The sequence below is a fragment of the Halichoerus grypus genome, chromosome 13, assembly GCF_964656455.1.
Source record: "Halichoerus grypus chromosome 13, mHalGry1.hap1.1, whole genome shotgun sequence".
Classification (NCBI taxonomy): Eukaryota; Metazoa; Chordata; class Mammalia; order Carnivora; family Phocidae; genus Halichoerus; species Halichoerus grypus.
Window position 1 is genome coordinate 66797980 of NC_135724.1, and position 23835 is coordinate 66821814.

General features: G+C 44.7%; 1 protein-coding gene, 1 long non-coding RNA gene and 1 pseudogene across 8 annotated transcripts in view; 1 reads left to right on the plus strand and 2 right to left on the minus strand.

Annotated features, from left to right (window-relative positions):
• LOC118535809 (zinc finger protein 354C-like) overlaps positions 1-6305 on the minus strand; it is a 37708-nt gene extending 31403 nt beyond the window's left edge. For 4 of the 5 annotated variants that reach the window (XM_078060666.1, XM_078060665.1, XM_078060662.1 and 1 more), the window contains exon 1: positions 5915-6305. In XM_078060666.1, coding sequence (XP_077916792.1) covers positions 5915-5969 — 55 coding nt within the window. In that variant the 5' untranslated portion in view covers positions 5970-6305. Of the gene's footprint in view, positions 1-2581; positions 2711-5914 lie in introns of those variants that run through there. The other variant, XM_078060661.1, reaches the window with a different exon arrangement.
• Positions 2319-3241, plus strand: LOC118535805 (large ribosomal subunit protein uL11 pseudogene; annotated as a pseudogene).
• Positions 6306-11238: 4933 nt separating the features above from the next.
• The window catches only part of LOC144379902 (uncharacterized), a 33194-nt gene continuing 20597 nt past the window's right edge, over positions 11239-23835 (minus strand). The window contains exons 4-5 of one of the 3 annotated variants that reach the window (XR_013443422.1): positions 16252-16301; positions 11239-11965 (exon numbers count right to left, since the gene is read on the minus strand). This is a non-coding gene — a long non-coding RNA (uncharacterized LOC144379902). Of the gene's footprint in view, positions 11966-15527; positions 15636-16251; positions 16302-23835 lie in introns of all 3 variants that reach the window. The other 2 variants (XR_013443421.1, XR_013443423.1) reach the window with 2 other exon arrangements.

Below are 23835 nucleotides of genomic sequence, written 5' to 3' on the forward strand. Positions count from 1 at the left end.
ATATAAAGTCTCCAGAAGAAATTATTGGAGGAAATCACTGTGACCTTGTGGTAGGCAAAGAATTCTTAAGTAGGACACAAAAATCACTAACTATAAAAGTTGATAAATTGGACTTCGCCAAAATTAAAAAATGTCTGCTCTATAAAAGACATCCTTCAGAAAATAAAGAGGCAACCATGCAGGAAAGGGTTAACTCTACATGCCTGGTTTGCTCGTGCCCTGCACATTCCCAAGAAAGGCATATTTCCAGAACTGGCCCCTGGATAGCTCCTGGGCACTGAGCTCCTAGAATGTTCTGTTGGATGAGAAGAGTGTTTTTGCAAGCCTGAGGCCTTGAGCCACCCTGTGCCAGATTGTCCAGATAGCTTACACTAACAGTGTGATTCATGGTGAACACCTACTTCCCATCTGGGGGTCTGGAGCTTTAGTAACTGAGGTCAGCCATGCAGCACCATATGCCTACATGGCTGACCTCCGATAAAAAAAACACTGGACACCTAGACTTGGGTAAGCTTCCATGGTTGGTGACACTTTGCACGTCACACACTACTGCCCGGGAAATTAGGTACATGCCTTGCCACTCCACTGGGAGGGGACACGTGGAAGGTTGTGCATGGTTTCTTCTAGACTTTGCCCCATGCACCTTTCCTTGTGCTGATTTTACTGTGCATTCTTTTGGTGTAATAGGCACTAACCATGAGGCAGTAACTTCTGAGTCCTGTGAGAGCCCTTCTAGTGGAACATCAAGCCTGACGGTGGCCCTGGGGATCCTTGAGACAGCAAGCCACAGACAGCAAGCCCTCGATATGTGGTAATGCAGACGTAATACATATAGACATACAAACACAGCAGTACAGAACACATACAGGGTAACATGAGCATATACACATATAGCACATACATGATAAGGTCTTACATCTAGAATATAGAAAGAGTTCTTAGAGCTCAAAAACAAGAGATCAACCAACCCAGGAAAAAATGGGCAAGGGACTTAGGCCTTCATAAAATGAGATATAAAAATGACGAAAAGCATATGAAAATATGCTCACCATGATAGCCATCAAGAAAATCCAAATGAAAGACTTCGTGAGTCAGCACCATGCCATTAGAAGGGCTAAGATTAAAAAGACTGACAATACCAAGTGTTGGCAAAGATCTGGAGCAAACACAACTCTTGCACATTGTTAGTGGGAATGTAAACTGGATCAGCCACTTTGGAAGTTTCAGAGTTTTTTTACAAAGTTAAATATATACCTGTCATATGAGCCACCAGCTGTTCCACTACTAGCTGTTTGCCCAAGAGAAATAAAATATATGTCCACAAAAAGGCTTGTACGCAAATGACCACAGCAGCTTTACTCATAAAAGCTAAAAACTAGAAGTTACTCAAATGCCCACTGGCAGGTGAACGAATATACAAACAGTGGTATGTTCATACAAGGAGTAACACAGAGCAATAAAAATGAATAAACTGCTAATACACACGTGATATGGAAGAATCTTGGAGACATTTACTTCAATGAAAATTTTTAAAAAGCCAGATGAAAAGTGGTACATATAATATGGTTGAATTTCATGAATTTTGTTTTCTTTCTTTTTTTTAAGATTTTATTATTTATTTGACAGACAGCGAGCAAGCACAAGCAGGGGGAGTGGCAGGCAGAGGGAGAGGGAGAAGCAGGCTTCCTGCTGAGCAGAGAGCCCGATGCGGGGCTCGATCCCAGGACCCTGGGGTCATGACCTGAGCCAAAGGCAGACGCTTAACCGACTGAACCCCCCAGGCGCCCCTTTTTTTATTTTTTTCTTTTTAATTGAAGTATAGTTGACACACAGTCCGTGAAGTTCTAAAGCAAGTTCTATGATGACAGAAATCAGCCCGGTGGTTGCTTGAAGTGAGGAACACTAGGAATTGACTACAGAGAGGCATAAAGGAACTTCTTGGGATGTTACAAATGTTCCCTGTCTTAATTGGGGTGGTAGGTACACAGATTTATACACCACATTCCATCACATCCCATTTTATTGTATCTAAGTTATATGGCATTAAGTTGATTAAAAAGAAACTAGCTCCACCTGGGTGGCACCTGGGTGGCTCAGTCGGTTAAGCATCCAACTCTTGGTTTCGGCTCAGGTCATGATCTCAGGGTCGTGGGCTCTAGAGTCTGCTTGAGATTCTCTCTCTCCCTCTCCCCCAATTCATGCTTTCTTTCTCAAATAAATGAATCTTTAAAAAAAGGGGGGGGGATGAGACAAACCACACGGGTACATGGGTATCTGGGAGAAAAGTGTTCCCGGCAGAGGGACTATCATGTGGAAGCATGCCTAGTGAGTTCCAGATACAGCAGAGAGGCGGGTGTGGCCGGAGCAGAGGGAGGGAGGGAGCGACCCCAGATGAGGCTTGAACTCGGAACCGGAGACCAGATGGCACAGGACCATGGTGAGGCTCATTCTGGAACAGGATCATCCTGCTGCTAGAGCAGAACCAGTAGAAGCAGGGAGACCAGGGAGGGGCTATTCCAACAATCCAGGGAGAGATGGTATCGGGCAGGGGAGAAGCTGAGAGGGGACAGAGTCTGGATACCTTGTGAAGAAAGTTTGCTTTTGGCTTTTGGCTTGGGGAAGCAAAGGTGGAACTTTCTTCGGTCGTCCCAAATCCGGGTTCATCCGACACCAGCCACCTCCGCCGTGCCGCCTAAGCTCGACCCCAACGAGATCAAAGTCGTGTACCTGAGGTGCACCGGTGGCGAAGTCGGTGCCACGTCTGCCCTGGCCCCGAAGATCGGCCCGCTGGGTCTGTCTCCAAAAAAGGTTGGTGATGACATCGCCAAGGCAACCGGTGATTGGAAGGGTCTAAGGATTACAGTGAAACCGACCATTCAGAACAGACAGGCCCAGATTGAAGTGGTACCTTCTGCCTCTGCCCTGATGATCAAAGCCCTCAAGGAACCACCAAGAGACAGAAAGAAGCAGAAAAACATTAAGCACAGTGGAAATATCACTTTTGATGATATTGTCAATATTGCCCGACAGACGTGACACCGATCTTTAGCCAGAGAACTCTCTGGAACCATTAAAGAAATCCTGGGGACTGCCCAGTCTGTGGGCTGCTGTGTTGACGGCCGCCACCCTCATGACATCACAGATGACATCAACAGTGGTGCGGTGGAACGCCCCGCTAGCTAACTACAAAGGAAAATGTTTCAATAAAGGATCATTTGACAACCAAAAAAAAAAAAAGAAAGAGTTTGACGGGGTTGGTGAAGGAATCAAATGTGGGATGTGAGAGACAAGGCAGAGTCAAGAAGTACTCCACGATTTTTGGACTGAGCAACTGGAAGAAAGGAACGATCATCTGCTAAGATGGGAAAGAGTGCAGGGGGAGGAGGAGGTCTGTGCACAGCGCAGGAGTCCTTTTAGACATGTTAAGTCCCAGGGCATTAGCTATCCAAATGGAAACGCCAAGTGGGCAGTCAGGTAGTGAGCCCGGAGCTCAGAACAGACATCTAAGCGGGAGATACAAATGTGGGCATCAGCAGCCCATGGGTGGCAGTGAAAGCCACAAGGCTGGATGACGTTTCTCCAAAGTGAGGGCAGCTAGAGAAGAGGGGAGGCTTCTGAAGATCCAGCCCTGAGGCCCTCTAGTCTTGGGGAGAGAGGTCTCTCATCTTAGGGGGAGATGAGGACCCAGCAGTGGAGACTGCGGAGTTCCTGGAGAGGCAGCAGGAGAGCCAGGAGGGGCGCTGTCCCCCCGCCCAGAGAAGACAGTGCTGCAGATGAAGCAACACAGCATTCGCTGGAGAACTTGACACGGACAGTTGGGGTACCACTGTAGGGGTGTAAGCCTGCTTAGGGTGGGTTCAAGACGGACCTGGAGGAGAGCAGTTAGGGACAGCAGACAGAAACAACTTTTTGGAGGAGTTCTGGTATAAAGGCAAAAAAGAGGAACAGGGTGGTTGCTGGAAAGTGGGACAAGAGGGTTTTATTAACAGGGAGAGATCATACTTTCAAACTGGTAACTACCAACCTTACATCTGAGATCATTTTCGATCCTTGCTTAGTATTGATCCTATGTGAATGAATATGCCACTGGACTTACCAATCTCAAAGTATTACATTACGTAATTACTGAGATAATTAGCATAATCAGACTGGGAAAGCCCACAGGAATGTTTGCCAAAAAGGTAAGAGGAGCTCTGTCTGGGACTCGGGGGGTTAATATTTGTCGTGCTTGTTTGGATTTTCCAACACTTCCCCAGCACGTGTGCATTACTTGTACTGGATGATTCTTTACAATAAAGCAGAGATAGTCTCAGCATGACTGTGAGACCCTCCTCATGGCCTATGTAGTTGCCCAGACACTGTCACTGTCTTTGGATATGCACAGGCTATTCCCTCTGCCTGTGGGCCTACTGTATGCCAGGCCCAGCCAAGCCGCTTCTCCCATTGGTCACTCAGGACCACGGCCCTGAGGGCAGGCCCCCCAACACAGTGCCCCACACAAGTGCTCAGGGGACGGATGCATAGCTAGACGGTGTCCTGTTATCCAGGTTTTGGATCATTGCTCCAAATACCTGGAAGAACTTCTGACTCTGAGCTCCTGACTCAAGCACCCCAGGCAGAAGGAAGAGAAACCCCAGGCAGGGGTGTTAGGAGCAGGCTTCTCAGAGATGCCCTTCCTGGACCAGGGGAGCCTGTCAGAACCCCAACTCAAGAAAGGAGACCCATCAGGGCATGAAAAGGCCCAGGCGACCCAGTGTTCTGTGGACTCCCAGGGTCTTTTCAACTTTTCCTCGCACTAACACCTTAATTATTATTTTAGTAATGTTTTTTAAATTTTTAAAAATCGTGGTAAAGATACGCATAACAAAAAAATTCACCATTTTAACCATTTCTAAGTACAGTTCAGTAGTGTTAAGTATATTCACATTGCTGTGCAACCAATCTCCAGAACTTTTCATCTCGCAAAACTGAAACTCGGTACCCATTTAACAACAGCTTTCCGCACACCCTCCCCCGGCCCCTGACAACCACCATTCCACTATGAATTTGACTACTCTAAGGACTTTATATAAGTGGACTCATACACTATTTGTTGAGATGGGGCTTATTTCAGTTAGCATAATGTCTTGGAGCTTCATCCATGTCGTACCATGTGCCAAAACTTCCTTTTTTAAGGCTGAACACCATCGTGCCTTGTATGGATATACCGGTTTGTTTGGCCGTTCATTTGTGGCTGGACGCACGGGTTGCTTCCACCTCTTGCTATTGTGACTGGTGCTGCTATAAACCTGGTGTGCAAGTATCTCTTTCAGATCCTGATTTCACCAACAGTGTAAAGGTCCCAATTTCTCCCCATCCACACTAACGTGTTATTTTTGGGGTTTTTTGTTTTTGTTTTTGATTTATAATAGCCATCCTAATGGGTGTATGGTTATCTTTAAAAGATTTTGATTGTGAAACACACATACAGTGCGTGCAAGAACCTTACACTGGACCGGACAGTAGTATAGAGAACATCCATGGAATTCTTGACACAGGTCATGAAATAAATACTAATGGTGTCCCCGAAACAGCCCCTGCCCTGTCTATTTCTCTTATCATCTCTCTCCCTCACCTCCCTACACTCCCCAGCTAAACACGCTTCTGGCTTTTATAGTAATACCTTCCTTACTTAACTTTACAGTTTTACCACAACCTTGCACCCATAAACAACAGTTTCTCTTTGGCCAGTGTTTGACCTTGGCATAAACGAAATCGTTTTGTGTGTTACTCTTTTGCTTAACTTTGGGTAGGTAAGATTCATCAACGTTCATACAGCTCTCATTTCTGAGTTTTCCGTATAGAATTTCACAGCAGGAAAATTCACCTTCAGTCTCTTCCAATACAAATCCACAGACAGAGAGTGACGCTGTACCTGTCTCCTGGGGCTTCCAGGCAGGGGTCTCCATGGCGCCGCCACTCGGCAGCATTCCCCGGAGGGGTGGGCAGCTCTGCAGCCTCCTGGGGCTCAGCGACAGCCTGCAGGGGAGCCCCGGGGGGTCGCACACGCAGTCCCGGCTGCACAATCACGCACGCGGAGCCCCCTGCGCCCCCCCTCAAGGTCGGGGTCAGGCAGGCTCAGCAAGCGCCCCACACCCCATCACTCGGGCCCCACACACTCAGGCCGGCTTCGGGCTCAGCTGCTGTGAACTAGAGGGCGCGGAGCCCGGCCTCCAAGACAGGTCCCGGGGCTGACCGCCCTCCCAAAAACGCCCAGCGACAGCCACAAAAGAGCAGCCCAAAAACAGCCGTGGGAAGGTGCGCCTGCGCGGACCTAGCGCGAACTACAACTCCCGGGAGGCTTTGCGCTGCGCAGACAGCGGACTCCATTTCCCAGATGCTCTGACCACCGACCAAGAGGAGCTTGTAGCACAGCTTTCTGGGAAGTGTAGTTCCAGTGTCAGGCTGGACGGCAGCGCGTGTGTCTAATTGCAGGGGTGTCCAGAAGATGGTGCCGAGGAACATGGAATGATTCTGTCAGTTCGTCCAAGTATCCAGGTGGATTCGGGTGGGTCCCAGTCCATATCCATCTTTGCAGAAAAGGCTCATGCACCTCATGCCCTAAGGATACTAGTGGTGGTGGGTTTTACCAGGCTTCCTGCCCCTGCTGCCCCTAACCTGAGGTCGCAAGGAGGGCAGGGGAAGGGGTAGGGAAATCCTCAGCCCTGCTCTCAGGCCCAGTGATCCTGATGCTGGTCCCTCCTCACGAGAGGGGAAGGAGGGTCTGGTCCAGCCTTGACACAGTGCTCGAACAATTTCACCCTTCTTGACTTGAATCCCAGGTTCAGCTTTGGCCCCAAGCTGTACCCAGCCAGCACCAGCACAACCCTGCTGTGGTTGCTGGCCTCCAGAATGGCCGCTGTAAAGCTCGTCTCCTGGTAGGGACATCTTTGTGTAATACTTCCAAACTGAGTACGGATGACTTGTGTAACAGAAATAATATTGGGGATATACTGGTGTGTGAATTGTGAAGCTAGGTCACGAAAGACATTGATTGAAGCTTCAGCCTTGCTGTCTTGGATCACTCACTCTCGGGGAAGCCAACACCACATCTTAAGTATACTTGAGCAATCTGGAGAGTTCCACATGGGAGGAAACTTGGGCCACCTGCCTACAGCCAACAGCAACTGCCACCCACAGAAGGATTGATCTTGAAAGTGGACCCCCCAGCCCTCATGACATTTTAACTGCAAACTTATAAAAGATCTCGAGCCAGAGCAAGCCAAGAATAGCCAGACGTGAGGTACAAGAATATAAGTTTATTGTTTTAAGTCACCAATTCAGGGGTAATTTGTTGTACAGCAATAGATAACAAGTACAGGTAAAAGTAGTATATATAATTAAAGCAGATAACTAAATCCAGTGTTTAGAAATAGGATGCTGTGGCCTCAAAAACTGGATTGTGGGAGAAGTTTTGGAACCAGCAAAGAGCAGAAGCTAAAAGGAATTTGAGAAGAGTGGTAATGAAAGTATAATTGCCTTTGAAGGATCTATTTAGAAGAAGTCTGATGGCCTTGAAGGATACTTCAGATGATGGGGTGCCTGAGGGGCTCAGTCAGAAGATCATGTGACTCGATCTTGGGGTCGTGAGTTCAAGCCCCATGTTGGGGGTAGAGATTGCTTAAATTAAAAAATATTTTTTAAAAAGGATACTTTGGAAGAGCTTAAGGAAATGGAGGAGAATGTTGGACATTGGAGAGATGGGAGTCCTTGCTGCATAGTGGCAGAAAGTTTAGCAATGCAGTCACCTGTAGTAACATGGAAAGCAGAAAAGGTACCTAACAAACTGGGTGATCTAGCTAAGGAAATTTCCCGACAGAGTGTTGAAGGTGCTTCCTGGCTTCTTGCTGCTCATAGGAACATAGGAGAGGGGAGAAATTCACCATTAAACAAAAAGGAGTGAGGTATTGCTGCGTCTGAAAATTCCCAGGCTCTCCAGATGGCAAATGATGCTGAAATCAGGAAATGGTTTACAGGCAAAGATTAAATCTAGGGCACAGTCAGGAAAAATGCTATGAAGATGAAGTTATATGAAAAGATGCTCAATATCATTAGCCATCAGGGAAATGCACAAAACTACCCTGAGGTACCACTTCACACCCCCTCCAGAATGGCTATAACCAAAAGAGGTAGTAACAAGTAGTGGCAAGGATGTGGAGCAATTGGTACCCTCATACATTGCTGTTGGGAATGTAAAATGGTACAAAAATGCCTTGGAAAACAGTCTGGCAGTACCTCAAAAGGCTGAAAACAGAGTTACCATATAACCCAGCAATTCCACTCTTAGGCATATACCTAAGATAAATGAAGACTTATGTCCACACAAAAACTTGTACATGAATGTTCATAGCTCTCCTATTCATAGTAGCCAAAAGGTGGCAACAACCCAAATGTCCACCAAATGATGAATGGATAGATAAAACGAGGAATAGCCATACAATGGAATATTAGTCATTGAAAAAAGGGATAAAATATTGATACATGCTACAATATGGATGGATCTTGCAAATATTATAGTAAATGAAAGAATAGAGTCATAAAAGACCACACGTTGTATGGCTTCATTTATATAAAATGGACAGAGTAGGCAAATCTATAGAGACAGAAAGTAGATTAGTGGTTACCTAGGGCTGAGAATCTGGGGAAAATAGGCAGTGATTGCTAATAATTCTGGGGGGGGTATTTGTTTGAGAGGTGATGAAAATATTCAAAATTGACTGTGGTGATGCTTACACAACTCTGTGAATATACTAAAACCCATCAAATTGTTCATTTTAAATGGGTGAATTATGTGGACTGTGAGTTAAATCTTAATAAAGCTTTTAAATTAAAAAAAGAAATTATAGAATTATTTGTTATGAACTGAGAAAAGTCTAAGTGTGGTGCCTCAGAAAGCTATTCAAACCAAAGAGCTTCTTAGAAGCATAAGTATGTTGTCTTTTGGGCAACTCAGTGTAAGTCCACAGTAAAAAAGGGCTTATTTCAAAGAGATTTCTGGGTGTGGATTTTGTCCAGTTGAGTAAACTCCATTAAGATTCAACAGAGACCTGCACTACTTTTAAGAGAATTATATTGGCAAAAGTGCTACCAGCTTGGACTAAAAGGGAGAGACAGTACGAAAGGAAAAGAGGCCTTCTAATGTTCAAACGTTTCTATAGGATGAGAATCAGACTGATAACACAGTCTGTATGTCTTCATGTATTTGTGTTCTGTGTGAGTTTGTGTACCACTGCAGCCCTTGCAGATCTACCAGAATGATTGTGTATGCACACTGTGGCTCACGGTTCTCATCTGTGCTCTCTCTGGGGGCATGTGCTTCTATGTGACACTGTAAGCACTTCCCTATTTACAGGACAGAATGTGGGTCTGTGTGCTGGCCGCTATCTCACAGTCTGGTCTGTCGGGGGGGGGGGGGTTGTGACTGTGTACGCATGCATCTGCGTACAAGTGACATCATCTCCTGCAGGTCTGGGCCACGTGTAACTCTGTTCGCTTCTACTTGTGACTTCTATCTCATGGTCTGTACACACATGCACCTGAGTGTTATCTGATGGCTCCTGTCTCACAGTTCTGGTTTGCGTCTCCCTGTGTGTGTGTGTGTGTGTGTGTACATGTGTGTGCTTGGCGGGTGAGTGTGGAGAATGCAGATCGTGTGACCTCGGAGTGAGAAAGATAAGACTCTAGAGACACCTGCCAGGTCCTGAGGGATCCTGGCTGTTGACCTACTGTTTGTTCCCATCCTCAAGGGTGGGAGTGGGTCCATTTGTCTTTTCCCAGAAAATCAGGTCCTTTGCTTGAGACCACCCAGAACAGGAGGGAAGGTGCCCTCAGGAAGCCCCAGCTGCTGCCCTTGACCCCGGGCTTTTCTTCTGATGGCAGTGGGGGTGAGTTATGAGGGGAAGAGTCTGCAGAGGTACATAACTGCCCCTGCCTCCCTATCCTGGATAGAAACGTGGCCACCCTGAGGGTCTGCCACACACATGAAAGGGTGAGACATCTGCTGGGTTTTTTTCTGGGAACGGCCATGGCAAGATGTGGGGACTCTGGGCACAGAAATAAGGACATGGGTAGGGTGCACCAGGGGGCCAGTACTGCCCACTCTTCACTTGGTGGGGACACAAGGCCAGTGTGCCAGGCACTAGGGGCTGTCCAGCTAGAAGGAAGAAGCCAAATGATTGTGCCATCCTGGGACAGGAGGGGCCATATAATCAAGAGACCTGGGACTAAGGCCCTTGCTTTGCTGACCAAGGACAAGTGAAGTTCAGTGAGGGTGTCAGAAGCACATTTTTTGTATTTCTCCCTGGAGTCCTTTAAGCATCAGGGCCAGGACATGATGGTGAGGGGCAGGCAGGTCTCCAGGCAATTCCTGCTTTCACCTGCCTTTCCATGAGTCCTATGGACCTGGACACTTTGGGGTAAACCCCAGGTGAGAGGGCTCCTCCCTGGGCTCAGCCTCTACTCCCCTTCTCCCTGGGAGCAGCTTGAGAATAAAGAAAGAGAGACGGAGAGAAGGAGAAGAAGAAGAAAAAAGGAAGGAAGGAAGGAAGGAAGGGAGGAAGGAAGATTGGACAATAAGCTTTAGTTATCTCAGACATACGGGAAAGACCCAAAAAAAGTGATTATCAGCCAACAATGCCTATTTTTACTTCTTCCTGATCAAAAATATGCCCACCCATCTGGATGACTGACATACGTCAGAGTGCCTTCCCTGCCAGAGGTCCCCCCTTGCCTGGCCTTGGCTTTGGGGGCCAAAGGCAGCCAGGCCTGGTTCCCAAGCTAATCCCCCTTGGGCTGGGAATTCTGATGGGAGCAGCCAGTGTGCCCAGTTGGACTGAGGGTCCTAGAGGACTGCGGGGCCAGGAGTCATTAGACGCTCCCACAAGGAGGGTACTTGGAGGAGGAGGACCTGCGCAGTCCCAGAGAGAGCAGGTCAGCACAGTCCTAATTCCTGCAGGCCCCATTCTCAGCTCCAGCCCCCAGGCACCTTGGCTCTACTTCCTGCCTCTGAATTCTGTGAGCCTCTCTTGAACCCCACAGTAAACTGTGTCTGTCTTAAACTAGCCTGAGACCCAAAGAGCTCTGTGGGTGATTACCGGTAAGACAGCTACTAACATTTCCTCCTATCTCCGTAAGTACAGGCTACATCTCCCTGCAGGAGGGCATTCTGTTGCTATAAGAAAACCACCCCAAATTCAGTGATGTAAAACTACCATTTTATTGTGTTCATGGGTCCTGTGAGCCAGGAATTAAGATGGGGCATGGGGGCTCATCTCTGCTCCACAGTGAGCAGACTGAGGTCTCAGCCAGGTAGACTGTCATAGTTCGAGGTGACTTCATGGTTGATGGTTGGAATTATCTGGAGGCTTTATCACTGGCATGGCTGGCAGCTGGGTGGGAAGACTCAAAGATGGCATTCAGCCTGGACTCAACCTAAGAACCTAATCACGGTCTCTTCATGTGGTGTGGGCTCCTCCCAGCATGGTGGCCAGGTTCTGGGGAGTGTCCTGCAAGAGAGCAATGTCCCAAAAAGCCACACAGACTTTTATGACTCGGTCTTGGGAGCCACACAGCATCACTCCCACCATAGTCTGTTGGTCAAAGCAGTCACGAACCATCCCAGATTCAAAGGGAGGGGGCATAGAGTCCACCTCTCAGTGCGACGTTTGTCAGAATGTTTGTGGCCATTTTTAAAAACCACCACAGTTTACTCTCTGACCAAAAAGTATTTACCTTCATTCTTCCCGCATGCAAAATACACTCACCCCTTGCAAGCCCCACCCCCAAGTCTTATCCTGTTATGGCCCTGGGCTCAGGTTCAAGGTCCAGAATCTAAATCCAGTATCTAAACCAGGTACAGCTGCAGGTGAAACTCCTCAGGTGCAGTCCTTGGTTTGACTTTGAGTGGGACTTCTCTTGATCTGAAGACCTGCAAATGTGTATACCTTTGAATTAATGTTTTTGTATTCTTTGAGTAAATGCCCACTAGTAGGATTGCTGGATCATAGGGTAGTTCTATTTTTCACTTTTCTGAGGAACCTTCATACCATTCTCCACAGTGGCTGCACCAGTTTGCATTCTCCACATCCTCACCAACACCTGTTTTTTCTTGAGTTTTTGATTTTAGCCATTCTGACAGGTGTGAGGCAATAATCTCATTGTAGTTTTGATTTGCATTTCCCTGATGATAAATAATGATGAGCATCTTTTCATGTGTCTGTTGGCCATCTGAATGTCTTTTTTGGAGAAATGTCTGTTCATGTCTTCTGCCCATTTTTTAATTCGATTATTTGTTTTTTGGGTGTTGAGTTTTATAAGTTATTTATATGTATTTTGGATACTAACCCTTTATCAGATTTGTCATTTACAAATATCTCCCATTCCATAGGCCGCCTTTTAGTTTTGTTGATTGTTTCCTTTGCGGTGCAGAGATGGTTTGTTTTTTTTAATATATATAGTCCTAATAGTTTATTTTTGTTTTTGTTTCCCTTGCCTCAGGGCAGCTATCTGGAAAGAAAGTTGCTATGGCCAATGTCAGAGAAGTTACTGCCTGTGCTCTCTTCTAGGATTTTATGATTTCAGGTCTCACACTGAGGTCTTTTATTTTTTCCCCAAAATTGATTGATTGATTGATTTATGAGAGACAGAGAGAGCAGGGGGAGGGGTAGAGGGAGAGGGAGAGAGAGAACGGCGGGCTGAGCCCAGAGCCCGACTCGGGGCTCAATCCTAGGACCTTGAGATAACCACCTGAGCCAAAACCAAGAGTCAGCTGCTCAACCAACTGAGCCAGCCAGATGACCCTCACATTTAGGTCTTTAGTCAATTTTTTTAAAAGATTTTATTTAGGGGCGTCTGGGTGGCTCAGTTGATTAAGTATCTGCTTTCGGCTCAGGTCATGATCCCAGGGTCCTGGGATTGAGCCCTGCATCTAGCTCCCTGCTCTTCAGGGAGCCTGCTTCTCCCTCTCCCTCTGCCTGCCACTCCCTCTGCTTGTGCTTGCTCTCTCTCTCTCTCTCTCTCTGTCAAATAAATAAATAAAATCTTTAAAAAAAAGATTTTATTTAGTCGTGCCTGGGTGGTTCAGTCAGTTAAACATCTGACTCTTGATTTCAGCTCAGGTCATGTTCTCAGGGTGGTGGGATCCAGCCTGGCATTGGGCTCCATGCTCAGCAGGAGTCTGCTTGAGATTCTCTCCCTCTGCTCCTCCCCCCACTCGCACACTCTCTTTCTTTCTCTAAAATAAATAAATAAATATTTAAAAAATAAAGTCTCTTTTGTCTGATGTAAGTATTGCTACTCTGGCTTTCTTCATGATAAATGTTTCTCCCTCCCCTCACTTTCAATCTGCAGGTGTCTTCAGGTCTAAAATGAGTCTCTTGTAAGCAGCATATAGATGGGTCTTGGTTTTTTATCCATTCTGTCACCCTGATTTGATTGGAGTGTTTATTCCACTTACATTCAAAGTAATTATTGATAGGTATGTATTTATTGCCATTGTATTACCTGTTTTGTGGTTATTTCTCAAGATTTTCTCTAATCATTTCTTGTCTTTCTCTTTTTCATGGTTTGCTCATTTCTTTAGTGATATATTTGGATTTCTTTCTCTTTATTCTTTGCATATTTATTAGTGGTTTTTGATTTGTGGTTACCATTAGGTTTGTATATAATATTTTCTGCATATAACAGTCTATATTAAACTGATGGTCATTTGAGTGTGAACCCATTCTTTACTCTTCTCCGCCCCATGTTTTAGGTATATGGTGTCATATTTTACATCCTTTTATTTTGTGAGTTCCCTGACTGGCTGCCTTCTGGCTTGGAAAGTTTCTGCTGAAAAATTCCCTGATAGCCTTATGGGGTTTCCCTTGTATGTAACTGTCTTCTTTTGTCTTGCTGCTTTAAAAATTTGTTCTTTATCAGTACATTTTGCCATTTTAATTATAATATGGCTTGGTGTGGATCTGCTTTTGTTGATTTTGTTGGGGGTTCTCTGTGCATCCTGGATCTGGATATCTGTTTTCTTCCTTAGATTAGGGAATTTTTCAGCTATTATCTCTTCAAATAAATTTTCTGCCCCCTTTCTCTCTCTTCTTCTGGGACTCCTATAATGTGAATGTTATTATATTTGATGGAGTCAGTGAGTTCTTTAAGTCTATTCTTGTTTTGCATAATTCTCCTTTCTCTCTTTTGTTCAGCTTCATTATCTTCCATTACTGTCTTCTAGGTGATTAATTCATTCTTCTGCTTCTCCCAGCCTGTTATTCATGCCATCAAATGTGTTTCTCATTTCATCTATTGAGCCCTTTATCTCTGCTATGTTATTCCTTATCTCTGTGTTAAGGGTCTCACTGATGTCTTCCACTCTTTTCTCAAGTCCAGTGAGTATCTTCATGGTCATTACTTTAAATTCTCTATCAGGCATGTTACTTATCTGTTTCACTTAAATCTCGGGCCCTGTTCTTGTCCTGTTCTTTCATTTGGGACAAATTCCTCTGTCTTTTCATTTTGTCTAATCTCTGTGCCTGTTTCTGTGTGTTAGGAAAGTCATCTATGTCTCCTGTTCTTGAAGGCAACGTCCTTATGAAGAAGAGGGCCTGTGTACCCTGCTGTATAATGTCCCCTGTTCTCCAGGGCCTGGCACTTCAGGCAGTGTCTCCAATGTGTGCTGTGTGTGGTCTGCTATTTTGCCCTGGCCACTTTTTCCTTCAGGCCAGTCGTCTACAGAGGCTCTCTTTGCCTGTTGTGGGCAGTGTTTGGTCCTGGCCTGGATGTGGTATATTTAACGAGGTGTGCTCTGCTTTGCTTGTGCTGGTCTGTTGCCACTTCCACCAGAACCAAGGCCTTACAAAACTCCCTGGTTGGGAATGGTGTAAACAGGCGTTTGGGCCAGTCTTCTGGGGGAGGGGGCTCACCAAACTGTGACTGAGGCAAGCATGACTGGAAGCATGATTCCACTAGAGTGGGGAGGGCGGGGCTTGGTGTAAGCAAGTTAAGTAGCAAGTGTTGTTGATGTGCTGGTTCCTGCAGGTGGCCCTGTGTTTATGCTGAGAGGCAGGGGAGGGAAATGGTGCTGGACAGTTCTTTTGTCCCAGAGGGATCTCTCCGTGAACACTGCCTCTCTGGGACCCACTCTGAGATGAGCAACTAACCTCCCCACTATGTGCCCCAGGCACTCTTCAGATCACTGTTTTCACACTGTATATCTGTGGGTTGTCTGCCTGCCTTCTCTCCAAGAGCAGTACAATGCCTTCAGGGGTCTATCCCAGCCAACCCCTGACCTTTAAAACTCCCAAGCTTTACATCCCACTGCTTACCAGAAGTCATGAAACTCAACCCTTCTTGCTTTCCAATCCAGTTGTTGTGGGGATTCATTTTCCCCCTGTGTTCCCATGTGCTAGTCTGTCTCTCACCCTTCTCCATGACCACAGCTCCCTCCCCACCATGGAGTCATGATCTGTTTCTCTCCCAAACCATGTCTCTGCATTTCCTACCTTCTTCGATGTGGCCTCTTCTCTACCTTTAGTTGTGGAGTTTGTTCTGCCAGTCTTCTGGTTGATTTCTGGGGTACTTAGGATGATTTGGGAGTAATCCAGTTGTATCTGTGGGATGAAGTGAGCCTAGAGTCCTCCTACTCCACCACCATTTTTGCCTTATTACTTTCTTATCAAATTTTAGAAGCACTTTCATGATAAAATGATAAGCCCTATGTCATACTGTCTGGAAAGACTATATTCACCCTTTAATTTATGGCCAAAAGGGAGTGACAATGTGCACCCACTGCCTGGAAGACATGGGCTTAGTGAAATCTTGTCCATTAGTTATTCATTTATTCAGGACACATGGCAATATGATTTATGGTGATGCACATCCTTAGGGCCCAGCCACCTGTGCCTGTGATGTCAACAAATCAGTAAAAATCTATGTGCCTGGGCTAATCAGCTCTGACATGGACAAACTGAAGCACCCCAGCTATGGATTGAATGCTTGTGTCCCCTCCAAAAGTCATATGTTGAAGGCCTAGCCCCCAGTGTGATGGCACTTGGCAGTGGGGTCGTTGGGAGATAATTAGGTTTAGATGAGGTCATGGGGTGGGGTTCTCTGATGGTATTAGTGCCCTTATTAGAAGAGGAATGAACATCAGAGCTTTCTCTTTCTCCAGCATGTGAGGATATGGCAAAAAGGCAGCTGTCTGCAGGCCAGGAAGAGATCTCTCACCAGAATCTGACTGTGCTGGCACCCTGACCCTAGGCTTCCAGCCTCCAGATCTGTAAGAAAAAGCAATTTCTGTTGTTTAAGCCATACAATCTGTGTTATTTTGTTAGGACAGCCCAAGATGACTGATACAACTCCACTGGGCCTTCACCAGGGGTCATGCTTAACTCTTTGGGGGAATTCATTTGTTATTCATACCAACAAAATGAAACATTTCAAGTGTCCTCAGCTGAGTGCCTAAAGTGTCAAGAGACTCAGGCAGAACAAAACCAGAAAGCACCACTGGAAGGCATCCATGGCATTAAGTGACATTAATTTGCCTGCATGGCCAGAAAACTTCTCCAGGGCCATTTCAAAGCAAAGAGAATTTCAGGCATTGCTAACAATGGAAATAACCCAGGATTTAGCACAGACCCTTTTATGTTGGCTATTTGGAAGGATATAGTCCATTTGGATGCATAAAATCCAGTGTATGAGTTAAGAAAACTGGTCTCACCTATTTCACTTACCTTATAATGTAACTCATAGAGATTAATTTTTTAAAGCTGATAAAGGAAAAACAACCACGTTCTAGAAATAGTTCAAATATGTTACTTTTAAGACAAAAATCCTGTGATGAGAAAGAGAATTGTTTTTGCTGAATGTAGGAGATGTAAGGGTTTTGATTTTATTAGATAATAAGTAAAAAGAGAACTAATAAGGGCAGTAAAGGTATCTTAGCTATTAAGTCTCATTAAATTTGCATACTGATCTCTTTGAACTGCACTTGCTAATGCTAACCTGATTGGCTAAAAAGGACAGAAACCCCTCCCTTCAAACAGCTGGAAAAGAGGAAGTTTTAATTTTTTTAAAGATTTATTTATTTATGTATTTATTTGAGAGAAAGAGAGAGAGAGAAGGAGCAGGGAGAGGGGCAAAAGCAGAGGGAGAAGCAGACTCCCCACTGAGCTGGGAGCCCGATGTGGGGCTCGATGTGGGGCTTGATCCAGGGACTCCAGGATCATGACCTGAGCCAAAGGCAGATGCTTCAGCGACTGAGCCACCCACGTGCCTTGGATGTTTGATTTTTAATTCCTGTGTTTGTTAAACATAATGGCAAACATAGAGAAGCAGAAGAGGTGATTCCAGATGGTATCAAAGGGACACCTATAATTTTCAAAGAAAAATATCTGGGTTAAATCATCTCAAAAAAAAATCCTTTCTCTAATTTTTGCAACAAAATTTGGGAATTGCCAAATAGGAAAAACTCTATGTAGTACACTATAATTTTGAGGTAAATTCAAGATAATAGGATTCATCATTGTAGTGCCTAGATTAATTAGTTTTAGATTAATGTTAGAGATGTGTACTGTATAGGCCTCTGACATGCCAGTTTTATATTTACCAAATTCAAAGTTACTTCTATAAAAAGTCGGGCATCAGATTTGTAACATTAAACTCTCTCCTCGTTCGTAATATTGTTTCTGGATGCTATCAAGATACAAAAACATTATTTTTACATTTTTCTAGAAAGTTAATTACTAGTATTGGGAGAAAGGGCTCACCTTATTGACTAATTTTGTGGTGAAAATATGTTATTTGTACTTTCTCCCAGTGTTTATTCCCAAATATTTAGTAAGAGATAAAAATTCACTACAATATTTTATAAATTTATATTTATAGGAATCCTTCATTAGAAAAAGATAAATGTCATATAAATAATATACTATGACTGAAGTATTTCTCATGATTATCATTCATAGAATATCTCTCTTGAACTGATTTTTCACTGATGTTGAGAAGTTTGCATTATAGCTGAAATATTTCTCAAATTAAATGTATTTGTTGAATTTCTCTTGTCTGAATTTCTTTATGTTTGTCACATTAAGACTTTTCTCTTATGAATCCTTTTTTTTCTTTTTTTTAATTTAAATTCAATTGGCCAACATATACATCATTAGATTTTGATGTAGTGTTCAATGATTCATTAGTTGCATATAACATCCAGTGGTCATCACATCACATGCCCTCCTTAATGCCCATCACCCAGTTACCCCATCCCCCACCCACCTCCCTCTTATGAATCCTTGATGGTGAATAAGGTAGCACTTATGATGAAGTCTTCCCCACATTTCATACATTCGTAGGGTTTTTCCCCAGCATGCATCCTCTGATGTTGAGTCACATATGCCATCTGACCAAAGGATTAGCAATAGTCACTACATTTGTAGGGTTTCTCTTCAATATGAGTTCTCTCGTGTTGATTAAGGTGTATACTTCTACTGAAAGATTTGCCACATATTGCATTTATAAGGATTTTCTTGGTATGAATTCTTGATGTTGAGTAAGATGTGTATTCCATCAGAAAATTTTCCCACATTCATTACATTCAAAAGGCTTTTCTCCAGTATGGATCCTCTTACGTTGAGGATCCTATGACCTATGATTATAGGCTTAGTTGCATTCAGTACATTCATAGGATTTCTCTCCCATATTTATCCTCAGATAGAAAATAAGCTTAATGTTCTGAGTAAAGGCTTTCCTATATTTTTAATATTCAAATGGTTTTTTCTAGTATGAATCCTCTTATGTTGAATAAAGGATGACCCATGATTACAGACTTTGTCACATTCAGGACATTGATAGAGTTTTAGCCCAGTAGGAGCTCTGTGATGCAGAGTAAGATATGTACTTTAGTTAAAAGTCTTCCCACACTGACTATATTAATAAGCTTTCAGGGTGCCTGGGTGGCTCAGTTGGTTAAGCGTCTGACTCTTGATTTCGGCTCAGGTCATGATCTCAGGGTTGTGAGATCAAGCCCCACATCAGGCTTGTGGAAAGAGCCAAGATGTCCATTGGCAGATGAATGGATAAAGAAGAAGTGGTATATATATACAATGGAATATTATGCAGCCATCAAAAGGAATGAGATCTTGCCATTTGCAATGACATGGATGGAATTGGAGGGTGTTATGCTGAGCAAAATAAGTCAATCAGAGAAAGACATGTATCATATGACCTCACTGATATGAGGAATTCTTAATCTTAGGAAACAAACTGAGGGTTGCTGGAGTGGGGGGTGGGGTGGGAGGGATGGGGTGGCTGGGTGATAGACATTGGGGAGGGTATGTGCTATGGTGAGCGCTGTGAATTGTGCAAGACTGTTGAATCACAGATCTGTACCTCAGAAACAAATAATGCAATATATGTTAAGAAAAAAAAAAAAGATAGTAGGAGGGGAAGAATGAAGGTGGGGAAATCGGAGAGGGAGACAAACCATGAGACACGATGGACTCTGAAAAACAAACTGAGGGTTCTAGAGGGGAGGGCGGTGGGAGGATGGGTTAGCCTGGTGATGGGTATTAAAGAGGGCACGTTCTGCATGGAGCACTGGGTGTTATACACAAACAATGAATCATGGAACACTACATCAAAAACTAATGATGTAATGTATGGTGATTAACATAACAATAAAAAAGTTAAAAAAACAACCAAAAGATAAGCGACAGAATGGGAGTAGATATTTGCAAATAACATATCAGATAAACGTCTAATATCCAAAATCTATAAAGAACTATCAAACTCAACACCCAAAGAACAAATAATCCAATCAAAAAATGGGCAGAAGACATGAACAGACATTTCTACAGGGAAGACATCCGAATGGCCAACAGACACATGAAAAAGTGCTCAGCATCACTTGGCATCAGGGAAATACAAATCAAAACCACAATGAGATACCACCTCACACCAGTCAGAATGGCTAAAATTAACAAGTCAGGAAACGACAGATGGAGACGATGCAGAGAAAGGGGAACCCTCCTACACTGTTGGTGGGAATGCAAGCTGGTGCAGCCACTCTGGAAAACAGTATGGAGGTTCCTCAAAAAGTTGAAAATAGAGCTACCCTACAACCCAGCAATTGCACTGCTGGGTATTTACCCCAAAGATACAAATGTAGTCATCCAAAGGGACACATGCACCGCAATGTGTATAGCAGCAAGGTCCACAATATCCAAATTATGGAAGAGCCTAGATGCCCATCGACAGATGAATGGATCAAGATGTGGTATATATATACAATGGGATATTATGCAGCCATCAATAAAATGAAATCGTGCCATTTGCAACAATGTGGATGGAACTAGAGGGTATTATGCTAAGCGAAATAAGTCAATTGGAGAAAGACAATTATCATATGATCTCGCTGATATGTGGAATTTGAGGAACAAGGCAGAGGATCATGGGGGAAGAGGGGAAAAGATGAAACGGGATGAAACCAGAGAGGGAGACAAACCATAAGAGACTCTTAATCTCAGGAAACAAACTGAGGGTTGCTGGAGGGAGGGGGTGAGAGCAGTAGGGTGGCTGTGTGATGGACATTGGGGAGGGTATGTGCTATGGTGAGCGCTGTGAATTGTGTAAGACTGATGAATCACAGACCTGTACCCCTGAAACAAAGAATACATAACATGTTAATTAAAAAAATAAAGGCTTGGGGAAAGAACAGCCAGTGCAAAGGCCCTGAGGTAGCAGAGGCCCTGATCTGTCTGTGGACAAGAAGGTGTTCCAGTGAGCCTGGAGTGCACTGCATTTCAGGAAGAGGCATAAAGTGGGGTAGATGTCGTCAAAGTCCAGGCTACACAGGGCTTGTCTGTCTTGGTAAGGAGGGTGGATTTTATCCCAAGTGTGATGGTGAATTTTCAGCAGAGTGGAGAAAGGATCCAATGGAAAAACATTTTCTCTGTGTGTATCAGTTTGCTGGGTCCACCATAACAAAACACCCACAAATGATGTGGCTTGAATAATCGAAGTGTACTGTCTCACAGTTCTGGAGGCCACAAGTCTGAGGTCAAGGTATCTGTGGGTGGGTTCCTTCTGAGGCTGAGAGGGAGGGTCTGCTCCAGGCAATCCATGGTGCTGTCAATCTGTGGCTTGTAGGGACATCACCCCGATCTCTGCCTTCATCTTGACATGGCCTCTTCTTATGTGATGTCTGGGTCCGAAGTTCTCCTTCCAATGAAGACACCAGTCATATCGGATTAGCCCCTGTCCTGATGGCCTCATCTTCACTTGATCATCTGGAAAGACCCTATTTCTACATAAGGTCATGTCACAGGTACTGGGGATTAGGGCTTCAGCATCTTTTGGGGGCAAGGGGCTCAATTCAACCCATAAAATTGGTGTTTGAGTTTGGAAGCAAGAGTGCAAGGCAGAAGTCTGACTTCGTTCCCTGAGCATTGTGTTCCTCTGTTCCTCCATGGTCAGAGGCCAGAGGTAGGCAGAGTCCCTGCCCTGGGCTGACAGCATCCCCACGGGTGCCCTACCCCCAGCCCGCAGTTATGAAGCTCCTGGGAGGAAATCGGGCTAATAAAGGTCAGCTGGGGCAGGCTGACCAGCAATCGCCTGCAGGCCCCCAAGCACTCAGGGTCCAGGGTGCCTACCGGCGTGAGCCATCTTCCAATCCCGCCACAGACCCTGAGTAACTGATATTCAGGGACAGGGTGACTGACACCTTGTTGGAAGGTATGCTCTTTCTGCTCTTCTCTGTATCTTCTTCTTCATCATGGGCCCAAACCAGGTAGCCTGATCCCAGCTCTCGTTAGAAGAAAGCCCTTTCTGCTCACACTTAAAATTCAACACAGTGACTCCGAGAGAGGAAATATTTAAGATCCTGACATCCTGAACTGAGACGGTAAATCCAGCTGGCTTAGCAGGGGCTTGAGGGATGGGACTCCTATGGGCTGAACGGCGCCCTCCCTGAAGTCACACTTTGCAGTCTCAGAAGGGACTGTATCTGCAGGTGGGGCCATGAGAGAGGTCATTAAGGTAAACCGAGGTCACCAGGGTGGGCCCTAACCCAGGCTGACAGGTGCCCTTGTAAGAACAGGACATCAGGACCCAGACACACACAGAGGGAAGGCGATGTGAAGCCACGGGGTGAAGATGGTCATTTGCACATGTGTGCACCTCCTCCGCCCATTCTTGTCCATCGTTTTGGTCAACAGAGATGATAACTTCATTTTCTTTCCACATAGTTCAGTCCCAATATCAGCATTTTTGGCAGTAGGCTCACCTACTGCCCTTAATTTTATATCAATGATGTTACTAGAGAATAGAGTTTGTGCCAGTTAGAGGCTAGGATGTCTTCATGTTTATTTATTTATTTATTTATTTATTTATTTATTTAGCCTTAATTTTTTTTAAATGTTATCATGTTATGTTAGTCACCATACACTACATCATTAGTTTTTGATGTAGTGATCCACGATCCATTGTTTTCGTATAACACCCAGTGCTCCATACAGTATGTGCCCTCCGTAATACCCATCACTGGGCTAACCCATCGCCCTCCCCTCTAAAACCCTGTTTGTTTCTCAGAGTCCATAGTCTCCCATGGTTCATCTCTCCCTCTGATTCCCCCCCTTCATTTTCCCTTCCTTCCCCTAATGTCCTCCATGCTATTCCTTATGTTCTGCAAATAAGTGAAACCATATGATAACTGACTTTGTCTGCTTGACTTATTTCACTTAGCATAATCTCCTCCAGTCCCATCCATGTGGATGTAAAAGTTGGGTATTCATCCTTTCTGATGGCTGAGTAATATTCCATTGTATATATGGACCACACCTTCTTTATCCATTCACATGTTGAAGGGCATCTTGGCTCTTTCCACACCTCTCCAAAGAAGACATACAAATGGCTAACGGACACATGAAAAAATGTTCAGCAGCAGCAGCCATCAGGGAAATTCAAATCAAAACCACATTGAGATACCACCTTACGCCAATCAGAATGGCAAAAATTGACAAGGCAAGAAACAACAAATGTTGTCTTCATGTTTATATGGTCGTGAGCCCAAGTGCCACACAGTGGGTTTGTGGAAGGAGTACCTTCAGTTCTGGCATTGGGCATCTCTTTACATTCTGAATTGGACAACAAAAGAGTTGCTCTTGGAGAAAACTTTTTTTTTAGTTACTTCCTTGAACTTTGCTCTTACTTTTGGTCACCTGGGGGCAGAGCTATCATTCCATAAGATGAACCATATTAATTCCCGAGAAGATAGGTGAAAGAAATCCAGCAGAATTCTAGAAGGGAGGACTATTTTAAAATAAGGGGTTGAGAGTGCATCTCACTGGAAGGGGAAGGAGAATAAAGTCCTTTTAATCCCTCCAGTGCCACAGCCTGGATGGTATGTCTCTGGAAACCCACATGTGAGCTGTGGGGACACAGGCAGAGAGTGTGCAGGAGAAGCTGCTAGGTTTGGCTCAAGGTCGAAAAGTAGGATTCCTAATCCCCTGAAAGCAAAGCAGTGCACTGGGCTTCCTTTCTTTCTTCTTTCTTGTCTTCCCCATTCTCTCATACCCTGGCCCTCAGACAATCCCAGAGGTGGTGGTTGGTGAAGGGGCCAGCAGGAGCCCAAACTCAGAGAGGGGAGTTTCCTTCTATGTTCAGTGGGTCTATGACCCTGCAAAGGGCACCAGTTTAAACTTGAAATCATACCAAGTACACTTTCTTTTTTTTTTATTTAGTTTTATTTTATTATGTTATGTTAGTCCCCATACAGTACCTCATTAGTTTTTGATGTAGTGTTCCATGATTCATGTT